This window comes from Rhamphochromis longiceps, linkage group LG20 (genome assembly GCF_057381845.1).
Source record: "Rhamphochromis longiceps isolate RC_006_pf linkage group LG20, R_longiceps_female_GT1.1, whole genome shotgun sequence".
Lineage (NCBI taxonomy): Eukaryota > Metazoa > Chordata > Actinopteri > Cichliformes > Cichlidae > Rhamphochromis > Rhamphochromis longiceps.
This window is the reverse complement of record NC_140576.1, coordinates 7,153,904-7,173,942: the sequence shown is the minus strand read 5'-3', so window position 1 is coordinate 7,173,942 and position 20,039 is coordinate 7,153,904. Positions and strand designations below refer to the sequence as shown.

The window sequence follows — 20,039 nt, the reverse complement described above, 5'->3', positions numbered from 1 at the left end:
TAGAGGGGGAGGAGGTGGAGGTGGTCAACAAGTACAAGTACCTCGGGCTGTGGGTGGACAATAAACTGGACTGGTCATGCAACACAGAGCACCTGTATAAAAAAGCCCAAAGCCGACTGTACTTCCTCAGGAGGCTGAGGTCTTTTAACATCTGCAGGAAGCTCCTGAGGATGTTTTACCAGTCGGTGGTTGCTGGAGTACTTTTCTATGCTGTGGTGTGCTGGGGGAGCAGCACAGCAAAGAAGGACTCATCCAGGCTGGAGAAACTGATCAGGAAGGCTGGCTCTGTGGTCGGCATGAAGCTGGACACTCTGGTGACAGTGGCAGAGAAAAGGACATTAAAGAAACTGCTGGACATTATGAACAATGCTGGGCATCCTCTGCACACGGCCATAAACAATCAGAAGAGTCTGTTCAGTGACAGGTTGCTTCTCCCCAAGACAAGAACTAACAGACTTAAAAACTCCTTTGTCCCACACGCCATCAGACTGTTTAACTCCTCTCTGGAGGGGAGAGGGAGGGGAAACAGGAAACAGGAGGACAAAGGAGGGGGGAACAACTAAGCTGTAGTGCCTCTTCACCTCACTGTACAATACCTTGTGCAATACTTTTTGTAAATAGTCAACAGTGCAATAGACTCAATACTTGAAATGTGCAATTCACTTGTATTTTTATTTTTTATTCCTATTTATTCTATTTATCCCCTTTGTATATTTTATTTATATTTGTCTCTGTATTTATATATGTGTGTGTGTGTGTATATATATATATATATATATATATATATATATATATATATGTATATATATATATATATATATATGGTAAGAACAAGATCCGGGCCATCAACACCTATGCCCTGCCCGTGATCAGGTACCCTGCTGGGGTAATAGGCTGGCCAAAGGAGGAGATAGAAGCCACTGACATAAAGACAAGAAAGCTCCTTACCATGCATGGAGGGTTTCACCCCAAGTCCAGCACCCTGAGGCTGTACGCTAAGCGGAAGGAAGGGGGCCGGGGACTGGTGAGTGTCAGCACCACAGTCCAGGATGAGACAACGAACATTCAAGAATACATTGGGAAGATGGCCCCAACTGACCGAGTGCTCAGTGAATACCTCAGGCAGCAGAAACCCAAGAAAGAGGAGGGAGACGAGGAACCATCATGGAAGGACAGGCCCCTGCACGGTATGTACCACCGGCAGATAGAGGGGGTGGCTGATATCCAGAAATCCTACCAGTGGCTGGACAAAGCTGGACTGAAAGACAGCACAGAGGCACTAATCATGGCAGCACAAGAACAAGCTCTGAGCACAAGATCCATAGAGGCTGGGGTCTATCACACCAGGCAAGACCCCAGGTGCAGGCTGTGTAAAGATGCCCCAGAGACAATCCAGCACATAACAGCAGGGTGCAAGATGCTAGCAGGCAAGGCATACATGGAACGCCATAACCAAGTGGCCGGCATAGTGTACAGGAACATCTGTGCCGAGTATAACCTGGAAGTCCCGAGGTCAAAATGGGAGATGCCCCCAAGGGTGGTGGAGAATGACCGAGCTAAGATCCTGTGGGACTTCCAGATACAGACGGACAAAATGGTGGTGGCTAACCAACCGGACATAGTGGTGGTAGATAAACAGAAGAAGACGGCCGTAGTGATCGATGTAGCGGTTCCGAATGACAGCAATATCAGGAAGAAGGAACACGAGAAGCTGGAGAAATACCAAGGGCTCAGAGAAGAGCTCGAGAGGATGTGGAGGGTGAAGGTAACGGTGGTCCCCGTGGTAATCGGAGCACTAGGTGCGGTGACTCCCAAGCTAGGCGAGTGGCTCCAGCAGATCCCGGGAACAACATCGGAGATCTCTGTCCAGAAGACCGCAGTCCTGGGAACAGCTAAGATACTGCGCAGGACCCTCAAGCTCCCAGGCCTCTGGTAGAGGACCCGAGCTTGAAGGATAAACCGCCCGCAGGGGCGTGCTGGGTGTTTTTTTATATATATATATATATATATATATATATATATATATATATATATATATATATATATATATATATATATATATATACTTTTTAAATTGCTCCTGTGGCCAAAGTTTTGACAGCAGGAACATGAAGAACACACTGTTGTATAGAACAGGTCCTCGGGATCGTCACCGTTTGAAAATGATTTTGATGGGAGTTAGGGTCTTGGATTTAGAAGCAGTCGTTCAACAGGTGCACCGAGGCAGATTTGGCAGGGTTTGGCAACAGAGTAATAGTATGTCAGTAGTTAGTCCTGGACAACTAGATCAAGCATTCCGATTGGCCCATGAAATTCAGGCTTCTGTTTGATTGGTGCATTTGTTTTCAGCAGACAGGTGGTTCAGATCTGGGCTTTTGGAGTCAGTTGATGACTTTTAGAATCATCTTTTCTGACTGGATCATTAAAACTTAAAGCATTGATCTTTCTGCAGTGGATTCTCCCACATTTCAGTGATATGGTGAATAAAAGAATATTGTAAAGTCAAAATACACAACGTCATAGTCTCACTTCAAGCACTTTATTCCTTACGTCATGTTTTTCCGCTCACCCACAATAAGAACAACACACCGCAGGCAACAGTACTCTCGCGATATAACAGAAAATAACAAGTTAACAATCTCCCTCTTTCTTTTTTAAAACACACACAAATAACAATTTAAAAATTGTTATTTGTGTTGTAATCTTTATAAAAGACCTAAAAAAAACCCCACCTCTTAATCTTTGGTATATGGCGAGGCGCTGTGGACACCCAAGTTTGTGATTGTGTAGAATTTTCAAATCAATACCATGGTTGCATCTGCTGAAAATCTCTGTGAAGCTTAAATCTCAGTGACCTTGACTTCAAGGTCAGAGGCCAACTTTTTTGAAAATCAGAGCAGTTTCACATTTATAACACAGGTATGTCTACTAGGAGGCTGAAGGGTAGCACTATATATTTATTAGGGCTGCCACAAACGATTATTTTGATAGTCGACTAGTCACCGATTATTTTTGCGATTAGTCGACTAATCAAATCCATTGGACGTAAAACGTACAGCACCAGCACCCATCTGCTCTCATATAACTATCATTAGCTTACAGCTTTAAGGGCACTATTTATTCCTTGATGTTGTGACAGAAAAAAATATACCTTTAACAAGGGGGCCATATTACATATGAGGAAACCTACTGATTTATATTACATAAATTGCTACTTTTAGGACTAAACTGACATGTCCACTGAACTTTTCCAGTCTCACAGATGACATAAAGTTTTAGCTTACTCATATCTGTACCTACAGTACACATATCAACGTTTAATCTAACATGCAGTACTTTGGACTGTGGGAGCAAACTGGGGTGCAAAGAAAATCACCAAACACAGTAAAAAAAACAGCAGAAAGGCTCAAACTCATACACTCCCTGTTGTGAAGTGAATGCTAACCTACGTCCCCGTTATACACAACAAATGCTAAAGTAAAGTTATCTAAATGCTTTCTAATTGCGCTGAGGGTATATTTTAGATTTTGCATAATTTATTTTTGTTTTTGGCAGAACATAGACTGCTTCTTCTGATACTGCACATAAAAATCTTGAAGAAACAGTGAAAATAAACAACTTTCACTGCATGGGATCATATGTGTACTTTGTGTCCCTGAGAAAAGCATGCAGAGTTATCTTAAGATCTAATAATTAGCCCTAAGGGGCACATTGTGAAACTGTTGTATTTTCAAGGTCTGCCTCAAATTTGTCTTGCCTTCAAAATGTGCTATGCCTGTAAGCGTGATGCAAAAGAATATGTGCTGTTTCAGTAGATGAACTGTGAAGGATAAAAGGTTGCAGCCTGGACGAGGATATGGTCAAACATTGACATTGTCTCCATTTGATGTAGAGGGATTTTAAATTCAAAGCCGGTTATCTGGTTCCTTTTCGATCAAAAAGGGCATCAGTCGTACTGGGAATGGTTCTTCCATCCTTTCTTCTTCCCTTCTCGCTTCTCTCTCGTTTCTCCCACCACCCTAAACACAGTTCACTTCAAGGTCCATCAGTAGCTAATAATAGAGTAGAGTCACTCAGTCTTGGGTAGAGTCAAGGATATGTAAATATCCCTCCCTTTTTCCTGTGGGCAACTTCCTGGTTGCTGACAAAGGCGGGCACAAATGAGAGGAGGAGGAAAGAAGCATGGTTGGCATGGAAACGAGGCCTGGCTGTCTGCACAGTTTTTAACTCGGGTGTAAAATGCAAATGCTATTTTCCCAGGAGTAGCCTGTTAAAAGCTGCTCGCTCAGCTCTCTTCTCTTAACTTCACATGTCCTCATGCAAAGATCCCAGCTGGTTCACCGCTGAGACACATATTAAATGACATATTTTCTCTAAGGCTGTAAAGATGCCTTATTTTTAAGCCTGTGGTCATGCACATTTATGAAATTTGACTCAAGTTATCGTAATAAAAATGCAAGACGTTCAATAAAACATTTTGCTCATTCAGGCCTCAAAAAGGACTTCAAAGCTCGAAAGCTGAAAAGTTAATCGGATATTGTAGGTAAAAAACCCTTTAAAACAGTAATTTCACTTCAACCTGCTGCCCCGATGCTGCCTTTAATCTGCGTGCCATAACAACGCCAACCTAAAATAGCCCCTCTCTCTCTGTGTGTGTTAGCAAATTAAGTGAAAAAGTGTGGGCAGAGTAGAACAGATATATCACTATGACAACCTTGCTGGCTGATTGCGATGTAATGTGACTTCTATGAGTTTTGTTTTCTGATCATCTCGTTCTGAATTTTCTGTAGGAATTCAGAGTCAGTGCTACAGCCTCCAACTGCCAAAGCATTACACTGTGGTATAACCAACATACATATTTGTGCAGACACTTGATGATGAATGAGTTGCCATGGTTTCATTGGTTTCATAATTACAACACTGAAATGCAGAAAATTCAGGATTTACAGATACGCCGGGCTTAGCTAGCTACGTGACTGTGAGTACTTGTTTTCTGAACAGGCAACAACTATTGTGTTTGAACACAAAGTGTTTTCTTCTCCTTTTCTTTTCACAAGAAAGACGAATCTTTTGCAAACAGGCAGCGCCAATTGACTTGTTAAAAACTGAAGTGGCCTTTATTGTGGTATTAATAAAAGTGTCTGTTTTGACAACAGCCGTTTCAAAATTCTTTGCTCCATTGTTGTTTTATTTGAAAGACAAGATGTCAAAATTTCTCGCCAATTAGATTATGGTCACAAAAACGTTGCTTCTTCATAAGATAAGATAAGATAAGATAAGATAACCTTTATTAGTCCCACACGTGGGAAATTTGTTTTGTCACAGCAGGAAGTGGACAGTGCAAAAGTTATGACGCAAAAATTAGAATACAATAAGAATAAATACAGTACACAGCTGTACAGAATAGAATAAAATAATATACTATATACAGTAGAATAAAATAGAATAAAAATATACAATAAGATAAAAATAGAATACGAATGCTATATACAACTGAGTAAAAATACAACGATGCCAGAAAAGATTATTGCACTTAGTGTTATTGCACATGTGTGGATGTGTGTGTTTGTTCAGTTAAAGTCTTTGTTGTGGAGTCTGACAGCAGTGGGGAGGAAAGACCTGCGAAATCTCTCGGTGTGGGACGGAGAGATTTGGTAGAAATGACGCGTTCCCTGACATTTTCCCTAGGACAAGTACTCAACCTTTTCTCTGTGACTGCAGGTGCCAAAAAGCTGGCCAACAAGGCAGCGCTGTGGTACGTCCCCTGCTCTCTGCAAAATGTTGACAAGATCATGGAGGTGCCACCCATCAAGGTACATGGAAACTCAAATTGCTTGCATCTTAAAATTGTGGCAGCTTCTCTGTGTCTCAGTGACCTTTCCACCCACCTTCCCCCAGCCCCACATCTAAAATGACACGAGCAAGGCTATATGGTCAAGATAGAAATGACTGACATTTAACAATGTGAAAAGTCCCTTTCACTCATCTTTGTTTTGAATACCTGCTTGTTGCAATTCTTTGCTGTACTCCTCGTGCATTTGTGCAGAGAGTGGTGTTCGAGTGGATCTATGCACAAGTGTTCAGCATGTTGAATATATTCTTTCTACAGTATGCTAGTGCTGAACAAGAGGAGGAGGGCAGGAAGCGCTATGAGGCTCAGAAGATGGAGAGATTGGAGACCAAGGCGAGGCCTGAAGAGATGATGCCATCTCCACCCAACCCAGGTAATATATTCAAGCTCAGGGTCCCATATCAGTTTGCAGATACAAAACCACAGCTATAGAAGTCGTTTCCCTATCTTACAAGTTTTCAGTGATGATGCAGATATGAGTGAAATTTCTTCCATTTCCTCCCTCATGGGGTTTGCTAATAGTATGCCATAAAAATACTAAAAATACTGTACAGCCATCTTTGTTGTTGCCCAATTAATGCAGTGACGGGAGAAGCAATTAGTTTTTTGATGTATTTTCACTGCTGGCACCATGAATTCATGCTGAGCTGCAGCAGGAAGTCAAAAGCAAATGCTTTTTTCAAAGTTAAAACACAGAGATATTATTGCTGAATATCAAGATAAAACAATGATAAATCAAGCAAGTGAAGAATCCCTGGAGTGCTCTCAGAGCGCGTCCACAGGAATACATTTAAACATTTAACATGTAAACACGTGGGCCCTAGCATCCTCACAAGAGCACTTGAAGAACTCAGAAATGGATCCATTTGGAAACACTGCTGCGTGGGCACTTCTTTTCTCATTTCTGAGGCTTTCTTTCTCTGGCAGGGGGTGATACCCTCTTGAGTTAGCTTTAAAGACACCTCCTAAGCCGATTTTTTTCAGAGCCACTAAAGTATGTGTTTTACTTTGACTGTCTTCACACACGAATGGCAAATTGGCTGGTTCTTATATTTCGCTTTTTTACTCCACTTGATGACTTAAAGTGCTTCACACAACATGGCTCATTCATCCATTCATACCAACAATTATTTCTCCGTTTAAGTGCTTTCAATCTAACATTCACACTCTGATCTCACCAGTTTCAGCACCACTCTCACTAAATGTCCAGGCAAAGACATCTGTTTTATTTTCTTCTTCTACTTTTATGTTTCTTCTTTTGTAGTATTTTCTATAAGTAGTCAGGCCTCTGCTTCTTGTTTACATGTTGTAGGATTGAGTGGTCATGTGTTCTACATTTACGGGTGTGCATTAAAAGTATTGTATTCATCATTAGGTGCTATATACATGTATTCATCCATATTAAAACTGTAAAGACTCTAATCGAATTCCCTAATTTTGTCACGCTGCTTCATCAGAGGATCCACCAAAAGGTATGTGATCAGCAAGTAGCATGGCAGAATCTATTTATGCATGAAGGTGTTGTTGGCATTGGCTTGCTTTGCTCACACATTTTATTTTTAAATGAATTCAATTTTTTTTAGGCTGACCGATACAGACATATTTTAAGACTGATACAGATAGACAGATTTGTTTCTTTCAGAAACACAAAACAAACATAATTCCCTGTTTATTTATTATGTGCACTTGTTTTTGAGTCATTATTAACACAATATAACAGTAAAATTGTGGATTAGTTGTGTATGTGCCTTTGCTAAGTGCCTTGCCAACGGGGAAGTTGCAAGAGTGCCCTCTGGTGGACAAACTCTGCAAACCCACTCCACATAACATGTCCGAAGGGTGTTTTTCCCATCCTTCCCTTTTCTTTTCTGTTTCAAATCTTAATTTGTCACTGCTGGTTATACATATCAGTACCAATATATTGGTAAATGGCTTATATTGAATGATACGATGGCCCTGTTCGTCAAGCTCTACCTTAAATTGTTTATTATTTTTTTATTTTTCTGTTGAATGTGTGTTTGTCTGTTTGCCTTGCAGAAAAGCACACTGTTGGCTTTAGCCAGTCGAGTCTGATTCATCTGGTGGGCCCTTCAGACTGTACACTACATGACTATGTTCATGGAGGTTAGTCTATTTCTTTTTCTAGATACATTCACTGATGAAATGTTGTACAGTTAATTTCATACACTAATATGTATCTGAGAGCTGAGCATTTAGCATTTTTTTATACTACAGCATGAGGGGACATGAAAAAACACACTAAATTCTTGATGAAGATTTAGGTTAACTACAGTCTGGCTTTTAGATGTGTCTTCTATAAACTCAGTGTTATTAAACACATGACTCATTAGTCATGACTGAAACTTCATTTATAGAATAAATTATTAAGCTGTTAAAGATAGAAATACATTTTCACACTATCAAAGAGGGCAAATTAACATAGCATTACATGGTTCAAACTAATGAAGGCTTCATACTTCCTCTTAGCCTTAATCCAGTCTTAAGCATATATATTTTCTTCGCATCCAAAGCTATATTGCATGAATGAATGGGTCGGATGTTGACTGCTGCTTACTAATCATTTGTATGAAGAGCCTACACACAACAGTAGCTGATGCTACTGTATTCTATGCACATTCACTGGATACTTTATAAGGTAGACCTCACTAGTACTGGGCTGGACCTCCTTTTGCCTTTAGAGCTGCCGTTATTCTTCATGGCATAGATTCAACAAGGTGTTGGAAACATTTCTCAGAGATTTTGGTTCATGTTTACATGGCAGCATCACACAGTTGCTGCAGTATTATTGGCTCTACATCCATGATGTGAATATCCTGTTCCACCACATCACAAAGGTGCTCTACTGGATTGAGATCTGGTGACTGTGGAGAACATTTCTATACAGGGAACTAACTGTTATATTCAAGAAACTAGTTTGAGATGATTTGAGCTTTATGACATGGTTTGTTATTCTACTGGAAGCAGCCATCAGAAGATGGGTACACTGTGGTCATAGAAGGATGCTCACTATCAAGAGCAATACTCAGGTAGGTTGTGGCATTTAAATGATGGAGCCTAAAGTTTGCCAAGAAAATATCTCGTGCACCATTAAACCACCATCACCTGAAGCACTAAAACAAGCAGGATGGATCCATGGTTTCATGTTGTTGACACCAAATTCTGCCCCTAACATCTGAATGCTGCAGCAGAAAATGAGAATTCAACATGTTTCCAATTTTCTATTGTACAATTTTGGTGAGATTGTGCAAACTTTAGCCTCAGTTTCTTGTTCAGTGCTGAGATGAGTGGCACCCGGTATGATCTTCTGCTGCTACAGCCCACGGCTTCACTGCTTGTTGCGTCTCTAGAGATGCTCCTCTGCATGTCCTGGTTATAACTTGGTTGTTATTTGAGTTACTGGTGCCTGACTATCAATTCAATGCAGTTTGACCATTTCCAGAGTACTGCCACTCACTGGATATTTTTCTTTTTCAGACCATCCTCTTTAAACCTTAGAGATGGTTGTGTGGGAAAATCCCAGTAGATGAGGGGTTTAGTACCTACAGCTGTGCCACGTTCAAAGTTAGTTAAGTCACTTTTCTGATACTCAAATATTGATATGCCTATATTCACTGAGTTGCTGCTATGTAATGAGCTGATAAGATACTTCGTTTATTGAGTTGATCAAGTGTACCTAAGAAAGAGGCTGGTGAGTGCACATCAAAGATAATGTAAGAAAACAACCAAAACTTGCTATTTGCTCAAATCAGTAGAAAGTGAAATTTTAAAAGTGCTTTTAGTTTTATTCACACTGTGTGATTGATTCACTAACAGCTGCTGACAAGCCATTTCGGAGCTCAGTGTTTTCAAGTTGCCGTCTGCCATTTGTCATCTGCGTCTGTCAGACTTCTTTGTCATTCTCACGCAAGTAAAACAAAGAGCATGAATGACATGCTGTTTAGTATTCAACGCAGGGACAGGTCAGCCCATTCACTGCCTCAGTACAGTATGAAAATTCTGCAGGGAGTTGTGGAGGATGAAACAGCTGCTCAGAGTGGAGAACATACAGTAAGGCAAACAGGTTTGGGCAAAGTGAGACAGATTTAGAGGCGCAGAAGAAGATAGCAGCAAGGAAAGACATAAATATAATATAATATATACTGTGTTTGTTTTTTGGTGTTAATGCTTGTGTTAAAGTAAAGGCAGAGTAACCCATGTCTGTGTAGGTTCTGTGTAGGTGGAGGTTAAAGTGGGATTTTGCAGGTGGGGGAACAATAAATACTGGTGTACCAGTGCACTGGAGGGAAATGACTCCATAACAAATAAGTCTGTTTCTCAGGCTTGACGCTCTTTGTGGATTTTGCCAGCTAAGTTCTTCCATACATATGTTAAATCAACCATCAACCATCAGGGCTACTTTCCAGTTTCTAGCCTGTATAAAGGCAGCATAAAAGTAGTATTTGGCAAGTGCTGCTAAAGAGCATTATTGGTTTAAATTTAAATCGATGACTCTTTCAAAAGGGCACCTAGAATCGATTCCTGCAGCCATACCTAAACACACTTATTTTGAAAGATTATCTAGATTAGTTTTTGATTAACATTAAACATAAAACAAAAACTGCATGCGCAGAATATCGGTTCAGAATTTGCCAACTTATCTCACAAATACGGGTTTAAAAGCTGTTTTCCTCTGGAAGGTGTATCTGCCACCATCTTTGCAGTTGAAAAATTCTCATATAAATTTAGTGTCATTTCTGTCTCTTATAATGTCTCTACTGCAACCCATGACCTTACCTAATGGTGACCATGGAGACCGCACTCTGCCCTGCACCACTGCATCTAGTCCATCACTGAAAACTGTAAACAATACTGCAAATCACCCAGTTTAGCCTGCTGTGCTCTGCTGTGCACTGACAATAGTCTCTCATCTTCATGTCTAGCCCTTTCATTATTACATCTTTCCCCTTCGCGAAGAGTAAAATAACACACATTAGCATTTTTTTTTGGCCTGGAAAATACAACAACTATACCTTTAAGTAGGAGACCCACTGTGTGCCAAACTGCTCATATTTGTTGAGCTATTTGAAATGTTGCAGGAAATGTACGCAGGTCCCTTGGGTGACTTAACTGCCTCGGTGGCAATAGCTGCAGGACATGAAGCCCATCAGATGTAATTACTCATTAACTGAAGGCGCAGGAATGCTTTTCTGGATCGTTCCGTCCCACTTTAACCTCTAGGTGCAGGTGAACAAAGAGGAATGTTCCAGTCTTAGATGGCAAATGGATGTCTCTTTCTCATTGCTGAACCAAAAAATACATCTTATATAATGTTGTCAAACAAGCAACAGAAAAGAACTCAAGCACAGCATCAAGTATTAGTGAGAGTTAGCTGTTAGATTGATTTAGGTACTGCACTGATGATCCACAGGCAGACTGCAAGGGGACTTTTTCCTCAGAAGCAGACACCGTGACACAGCAGATATTGACTGCCTGCGATTGAGAACAGGTAAAACCTCAGCTGACACATATGCAGAAATAGTTGCTAGTTAATTTGTAAATTAGAAGGGTCAAATGGACTGGCAAAAAACTCAAGGACAGGAAAAGCATTGGCTGGTCCAGCACATTTAGAAGCAGGAGAGGCTTCTACTCCCCTTCATAACCCAGGGGGTTATGAAAGAGTGGCTCCAGGAAAACTTGGTGGGCAGGATCAGATGGGTAACTGCCAGATTCAATGCTCTGCCAAGTAAACAACTGTCTGAAGTTAGCAGATCAAGTGGAGAGACTGGCTCAAGGTTTATACTTTCAGCCTCATATTAGCCCTAGCTTGGGGGTTACTGGAAACATGCAGAAAAGCATACGTGAAACAATCCTCAAAACCAACACTGTTGTAAAGGAACATTTCTTCTGGTTGGGCTCATTGTTCTTCCTTGAGCTTTTCCATGAGCAGTGCTATATTTGAGTCTGTTCTTACAGTAACAGTGTCTGTTCATATAAGAGGACACAAAGGCAGGCTGAAAGAACAAATAATAATGACAGAGAAAGAAGCAACACAGATCAAATACAAGAAGAATTTGGACAAAATCCTTCAAGGACAAACTGGTAAGAAGGGACTGGTCATACAAGTGGAAAAGGAAAGGAAGACAGGAAGTAAACTATAATAGGAGGATAATAATGAAAAAGGAATCTACATATAAAACCCAAGACAATGACAAATTGCTTCCTTGGGTAAAAACTTCCCCTATGAACAGGGAAGAAAAGACTTAAAGTCAGATATGCTTTGGAAGCTACCATTCCACCTGAGCAGGTTAAAAAGGAGGTAAAGGTGTTTTTAAATGTATCTGAATTAACCCTCATGGAAAGCATGCAGGGATTGATAGAAGTATTCTGAGTGTGAAGGATCCCTGTTATTAGTTTGATGGAACACAAAGCTGTGACTAAAGCTATGAGGTCTGTGAGTGAGAAGTTATTTCTCCCATTTGTAGAGGAATTTGTGCAAAAACTATCCCTGTTATTGTAGTGTGCACACAGAACAGACAGCTTGTGGACCATGAAAAACTATTTGCTGAATTTGTAAAAATAAGCACTTGGATTAGCACGACTGACTTTACCTTTAACCCCCCGCATAACAGAGGCACAGTCGAAGAACTGCTGATTTAATCCAAGGAGAAACGTCCTTGAGAAGCATTTTTCTTGCTTTTAGTGCTCTTGGTGTCCTAAGCGAATGGAGAACATTTATGTGCATGTGTGCACTGTTGCATTGCTTAAGTAACTACTTGGGTGGCTGTCGTTCTGTGTTACTTGCATAACGGCACTCTGGTGTTATGAGGAGGAATGCAATGAGGGAAAAAACAAAATGCTGAACAACGAAGCAGGAAATAAACCACTGAAACAGTGAGCGGAGCTCTTTGTAGCAGGAGGTACATGTGCTTGTTATCTGTACTTCATGCTACTTGAGGTGTGTGGATTTCGGGCATGTTAAAATTTCTTGCTTCAAAAATTCAACCATTTAGCGAAACTATTTTTTAATAGTATTATAACTGAAAATCTGTGTCTGTACAACCCTGAACAGATCTTTTTAGTTTTTTTTGGTTTCCTTCTGGATGCTGCTGGGTTTTATCCACACTTCCCCTAAAAACAACCTTTTTTCAGTGTACTTTAGAGAAAAAGAGAAACAAAGCACTGTGCAAACAGAAAGCGAACTAAGATTAAAGGCAAGACGAACAATGAACGCAACGAGGGTAGCATAGTCAGATTTGATGTTTAAGCCAACTGTAACAACAAAAATCTGCTTATCTGATGTTCCAACCTTATAATAAGCAAACTCTTACTAGAAGGCATTCAGGCTGCCCTTCTAAAAAAAGAAAAAACAGCATTTTATCAGCGCAGACCAGATGCCTTTTATCAGTTGAGATATATTGTTTGGGCTTCGATGTTCTTGCCTCATGCTGACATTTCTATTGAGGTCAGCTATGTAAAGAGGCCATCAGAGAGACACAGTATATATAAGGAGGAAGAGAAGCAGAAGAGAGATGTTGACTGAGAAAGAGAGAGGTGAAAAGGAGACAGGACGGGGCAGCGGGGGCGGGGGCGGGGGAGCAAGGTGGGACATATAAGTCTCGCACGTGTCACGGTTGCCTTTTTAATTAAGAGGGTTTGCTGAGAACTCTGCCCAATTAAAAATCAAATGTGGAACAAGCATGCAGGTCATTTAGAACGCACGTATGCACATGCTGCCGACTTTTTCTGTACATGCCGTTGCTTGTTAGGCAGTGTTCCCTGTTGTTCGCTTCTGCTGCCTTCACTGCACTTAATTTGTTTACATAACCAAGTGAGGTCACAGAGCCAGGGTGTACGCTCTCAATACCTTACAGTCTTTTCTCCACTTGGGTAAGGAGTCTGTACAGAAAAGGAGTGGGTGTTCCTGAGTTGTTAGACGTGATTGGCTGGAACCACTTATGTCACCCCTAGATCAACTGGTAATCCTGACCCTAAAACAGCCATGTCTAACAGCTGAGGAAGGCCCGCTGGTTTCCTAAATAAATCAATTACCTCTTGACCTGTTTTGGTTTCTAGCATGCGGATGCAATGTAGTTTGGATATTATTCAACAAACTTCCAATATGTTTTCAAAAGTTTATTTTTAAAACTGATTTCTACTGAGGAATATAGTCCCTTTGAGGTATGTGGTGATATAGAGCACTGTTTGAGAAGCACAGTTGGTTCCTTTCATCCCAGCAGGTGGTTTAGAGACAGATGTCTCAAAAATTAGTCACACAAATCCAAAACTATATGCATGACTACATAGTGCCAGGAATAAATGAGAAAACACATCAGTGGATTTTGAAATGCAGTTCTGGTGCTTTCACAATCTATGGTGAAAGGGCTTCCTTTTCCTTTTTTTTTTAAACTTTTCTTTGTTTTGTTGCTTATCCTTTACCATCTGCTTACTTCTCCTTATTATATCCTGCCCCCCTTCTCTCTCTCTCCCTTCTCTCTCTGCCCGCTCCCTCCACCCATTGTGTTCTAAGGAAGCGTGCCACCTGTTTCTATGGAAACAGCAGCTGATTGCCACAGGTGGACACCACTGCTACCCGATTAAAACAACTAGAACAAAAAAAACAAAGCGAGAGAAAAATAAAAAGACAACACTGTAAGCTGTGTTTTGTAATGTTTGTCCACGCATATGCCATGTTATGAAGAAATCGTGGACTGCTAATAGACAGAATGTCTCTCATGCCACCAATTAATGTGTGCATCTGCACGTTGTGGTTCTGTGCACAGGTACTTTCGCTTTCCGAATCTCTAAAAAAAAGAAAAAAAAGAAACAAAACCAAAAAACATCAATGATATCTCAGAAAACCACTCCTGCAGAGCTAAACCAATGCATCACAGTAAGAAAGCAAATATTTAATCCTGATTTTAAATCAAGTTTGATCTATAATTAAGTTCAATTTCAAATTTAGTTTTATTTATATCACAACAACAGTCATATCAAGGTGCTTTATATTGCAAGGCAACGACCCTACAATAATTCAGAGAAAACCTCAACAATCAGACGATCTCCAATACTGTGCAGGTTTATATGAAAGAAAGGATTCTTTGGTTGTTCAAAAACACATGCATTACAAAAACCTTTTAAAAAATTACAAGTAAAATATTTGAAACTGCTTATGGTCATATTCATAGAAGGAAAGCACAGGAGCTACATGATGTTAAAACCAGGCATTAGCAGGGAGTAGTGTTAGAGAAGCGTTGGTTTAATTGTGCTAAACAATATCTTGAAATCAATAGAAGAGAGAAAATGCACCAACTTTAACTATCGCAAATTGATTCAGTGCATCACAAGCTGATAGACTGGTATAACAAGCCTGTGTTGGATCCTATGTGAGTTTATTTATCTCTGCCTACCCAATAAAGTCACTCTGCCCCCTCAACTGAATTCTGCTGATATACCTCAACTATAAGTTGCACTAATTGTGGGGTCTAAGCAGGTCAGACTTTCTCTGAAAATAAAAAGAGGCGATTCATTAACTTGTGTAGTCAATTTTAAAGCATGTCCATGCTCAAAAATTGCCAAACAAATATATAGTGTATTATGTGTTTATCTTGTTTTTTGCTTTTTTTGGTTTGTTTTTTTGGAATAGGAAAGTGACTTGAGCCAATTGTCTCTTGTTAAAGTTGGTTTCCTGTCCAGTTCGTATGGTCTTCTGCTGATCCAGTCTGTATGTCCAATTCACATGGATACGCACACTCACCGACCACTTTGTTAGGTACACCTACTCCACTGCTTGTCAAAGCAAAACTCTAATATGGCAGCTACTCAGTGCATTCAGGTATGCCCATATAATCAAGATGAACCAATAAGGTTAAAACCGAGCATTAAAAAAAGGGAAGAAATGCGATTTAAATGACTTCAGCAGTTGTTGGTCTATTTCCGAAACTGCTGATCTACTTGGATTTTCCCACACAACCATCTCTAGGGATTAGAAGAGAGTGCCCCGAAAAAGACAAAATATACACACTGAACGCAGCTCTCTGGAGGTCAAATAAGACTAGCTAAACAGTTTTGAATTGATAAAAAAAGCAACAGTTAGTAAGATAACCACATTACAACCAAGGTACTCAGAGAGGCATCTTAAAGGAACAATACAGATAAAACAAAATAGCGCAGTAGTGAAAACTATGAATTAAGGAAAGATGAAAATATCAAAAACTGTAGTTCCTGGAAAGGCCGCTTGAGACAGGCCAGAAACCTCCACTTTATAATGCCCAAATTTACAAATGAATGAACTGAACTTTTTATAGCTCCTCAAAAAGCTCTTTAGTCTCTATAGATAGTTTTCCCTCTCATATAAGTTTGTTTTTTATAACTCACCAGGTGAAATTATAATAAATCTTACATGTATCCATTTTTATGGTTGTCCTCCAAACTATGTTGCTGTTTTGGTGAATGAAATCCTAGTATTTTATTCGTATGTTACTTACCATTAATTAGTAGGTATTTCTTAACAGAAAGCAGCCATGTCAATCACTCTAATGAAGGCCAAGGTTTACATGTTGAAAAATAATTGACAGGAGAAGATGAAACACACCTTCATAGGTGGCGAATCCCTTTATCGAAAAACATGTTTTGGTTTTTTTTTTTCAGAGAAATTCCATTACAGGAATTTTATGAGTCATTTTCTGTGGCATCAGGTAAATGGTAACTATGACCGTGATTGTAATTAGCACATATAGCATTTTTTAGGAGGCACACGCTGTTTAATAAAGCTCACCCAGAACGTTAAAATATACAAAAAATGTAGCGTATGGGACTTTGTAAGAAGATGTGGGTGGGTTGCTGCATGGCAGTAATGTTAACAAGAGCTGTTTCTATAGTAACAGCTCATTAGGAGGCAGTTTGAACCATTTGATACTGTCCATGATTAAAGCACGTGTTGGGGGGTGGGGGCAGAATTGTGGACAAAATTGTCAGCTGTAGATGAGGACAGACAAAATGCAGGACAGAAAAAAATAAAGACGCAGTTATCGAAGGGGTGAGTATAGGAGGCCATGAGAGAACGCATAAGAGAGGCTGAGGTCTCTCATGCTTTGCTGTCGATATCCTTTGGTCTCACATGTCTCTGCCTTTCATCCATGGGTGCCTTGCGTAATGTGCGGAGCTGGTTCTAATTAAAAGTGCTTGAAGTTAGTACAGAGAGTTGATGGGCAACAAGAGCTGCCTGGAAGACTTCCTTAATTGTTCTCATTGTGCCTGTTGCCTATGGAGAGCATTGTCCGTGAAGATTTGGGAAAATCGTCACAAGGAATCTAATCACTGAGGTATTCTGCCCCGTGGCAAACTGGGCTGCACTACGGACTTGGTTGCTAATTGCCCTTTTTTCCCCATTGGAGTGAGCTGTCTTTCCTCTTCACACACACGCTGCCCCTCCCCCTCCCGCCTTCTGTGTTCCCACCCTACGGCAAAGGGAGAGTCATAGTGTGCCATGTCATTCTGTGAATGTGTAACGCCAGGCCCAGGGCTGACTTGGCCTTGCATGTCCTCTTTTGCAGTCTCACATTGAGCCTCACTTTAACCTTTTACATTGACTGTACAGAGAGATTTGTGCAGGAGTTGCATTAGCAGTTCCTCTGACGGTAGTGATTAATCAAGACAAGCATCTTTGGTCCCCAAGGACAGTGCAGTCTTTAACTTGATGTGGCACAACATTGTAGTCATAGGGTTTTGTTGCACTTGGTAGTTCGGGAATCCAAGCTGATCTTGGAAGAAATAAATGATATGCAAGCATTTATTTGGGTTCAAGAAATGTGGAATATGTGCAGCTAAAATGAGTTGTCAGCAGTTACCTGATTTTGACTGTTGTCTCTTCTGTGGACAGTAAATAAGACACTGCATTTACCAAAATTGCAGTTTAGCTTTTTTAAAATTAGCTTTTAAAATTTATTTCAATTAGTACAAAAAATGTCTGCCAGACAGAAGTGAACCTTTAAGTGTCAATAATGCATTGTCCATGATGCTCCTCCTATGTACGTTTTCATGTAGTTCATGTACACTAAAAGTTGCATATTTCATGCACATGTTACACAGCCACTTATGTGCTTAAATGTTGGATTAATAAGGAACTATACACAGTAAGTAAGCACTTTAAATAGGCGACACGTGGCATGTAGTAGGATGCAGATGAAAAAGTAAAGGGCTATATGAAAGAAGTTATATCTTATTGATTTTATGTGTATAAAACATGTTTTTATTATATATTTAATGTTTTCTGTATTTAATGCTTTCTATTCTATTCTATCCATCATGTCCTGTCCACGTTACAAAATTTTTGTAGCTCTGGTCAGCTTTTTAATAAAACAACTGGGGTCCTAGCGTCCCCCATGTTCTTTATACACACTGGCACGCACTGCTTTTCCCCAACAACAACTTAATTTAATAGCAGCGCTCTGAAGTAAATACAGCCTATAACTTTACTGCTGCTGATGAGTAATGCTAATGAACTAGTCTGGGAAGTGCTAAAGCATTTTCCTGTAATTTGACAAGCATATGTTGTGGAAAAAAACAAACGTAAACTTAACGAATTTTAAAAATGTAGATAATGTTGACGATTCTTCATAATTGCCTCTCAGCAAGGTCATTAAACTTTTAGCGAAAAAGTGCTTGTAGTTATTCTTAGCCGCCAGAAGTCTCTGGGTTTATCTGTTGACGCATGGCTGCTTCCGACTCAGATACTTTGTTGTTTGAAATGACGACAAACAAGACATTAATATAGAAAATGGAGCTGCACTATCTACTTACTGCTTATCTGGCTCAGTTAGATTGCTGCCTTAAATTCTACTCCCAGATTTCAGCTTCAATTGTAATAACTTTGTAACAAATCTGAGTGTATGATTGATGTATAATACAATAAATTATCTTTTCACTACCAAATGCCTTAACTTTAGTGGAAAAGATTTACATAAAATGTTGCAGTTCATTAACAGCTGAAAAACAGCCCGATGCCTGGATGGTTATCAGTTTATGTCAGGGAAGCAAGATTTTGCTAAGCCAAATATCAATATTATTATAACTAAGAAGCTCATCATTCAAAAACTGAAATGACCTTTAAATAAAAAGTCTTCCTAAAATCCTAAATGATAAAACACATAATGTAGCAAAGGGAAGGACAGCTGTTTACTTACTATGTGTAGAATCTTTAATATCTACTTACAGAAACTGATATTTCAGATCAGATTCTGTAACAGTGAAATATCTGGCCTTTTGCTGTTAAATGCTTTACTCTGTTAATGAGCCGGTTACTAACTTCGCATGTAGTCTAGTCCTGGGTGGGGGATTTTTCCTGAAAACAGCTGCTTCCTCTGTTTAAAAACATCGATCAGAGCTGTGAGACGGAGAAAATAAATGCAGCTGAAATCCAAAACAACAGCTAGAAGTTGTTATAAATGTTAGGATGGAGTAAAACCGCAGAGCCGGGTGATTATGTGACCTATTTTGCATGCAAACAGTACTATGAAAAATTCTCCCTTTTTGAATTTTTTTTTATAAGGTAATGATTAAATTTGTTGGTAGATAAAATGGAATGAGCTGAGAGGAACTTTCAGTTAGAGGGGGATCCTAACAAACTAAAGTCGGGAAGTTTACCACTTTGATGTAATGCGGCATTTACTTTCAATTTTATCATCTTGTTCAGGTCAGGATCCATCTCCATTAAGTGTTACATGCTCAGACACGACAGCTACAGGCTTTGAATTGTAGTAGCCTGCTGTGCCTTGTACCCAGGGGAAATTTTCAATCTTAGGTGAGATCCCATCAATTTTCACAACATAGCAGAAATGAAAAAAACAAAAACAAAGCAAAACACAAAACAAGATAAAAAAAAAAGTTGCTTTAAAAAAAGAAAACCCCAATTAAAAACAACTTTGCAACAGATTTAAGGACATAATTTTGTTTTCCCAAACACATTTTAGCTTAACATGCTATTGTCCCATTTATGTGTGGCAACAGCATTTCCTTAAATGTAGTCATATCATCAGCCTCAATCAGAGAGCACTTTTGACAAATATACTTAATCAATCAGCCGTTTTTTGTTTTGGGTTTGAGTTGAACCAAATAATCACACATCAGAGTCAGCGCTAATCCATTTTCTATTTTAAAACGTCCTGTTGGAAAGTCATGAACTAGTACAGTC

General features: G+C 39.7%; 1 protein-coding gene across 4 annotated transcripts in view; it reads left to right on the top strand.

Moving 5' to 3' along the window:
* Positions 1-20,039, top strand: part of acot7 (acyl-CoA thioesterase 7) — a 59,503-nt gene that overhangs the window by 19,894 nt on the left and 19,570 nt on the right. For 2 of the 4 annotated variants that reach the window (XM_085393598.1, XM_085393595.1), the window contains exons 4-7: positions 5,722-5,813; positions 6,110-6,224; positions 7,309-7,323; positions 7,889-7,975. In XM_085393598.1, the coding sequence (XP_085249724.1) occupies positions 5,722-5,813; positions 6,110-6,224; positions 7,309-7,323; positions 7,889-7,975 (309 nt within the window). The remainder of the gene's footprint in view (positions 1-5,721; positions 5,814-6,109; positions 6,225-7,308; positions 7,324-7,888; positions 7,976-20,039) is intronic. The other 2 variants (XM_085393599.1, XM_085393596.1) reach the window with 1 other exon arrangement.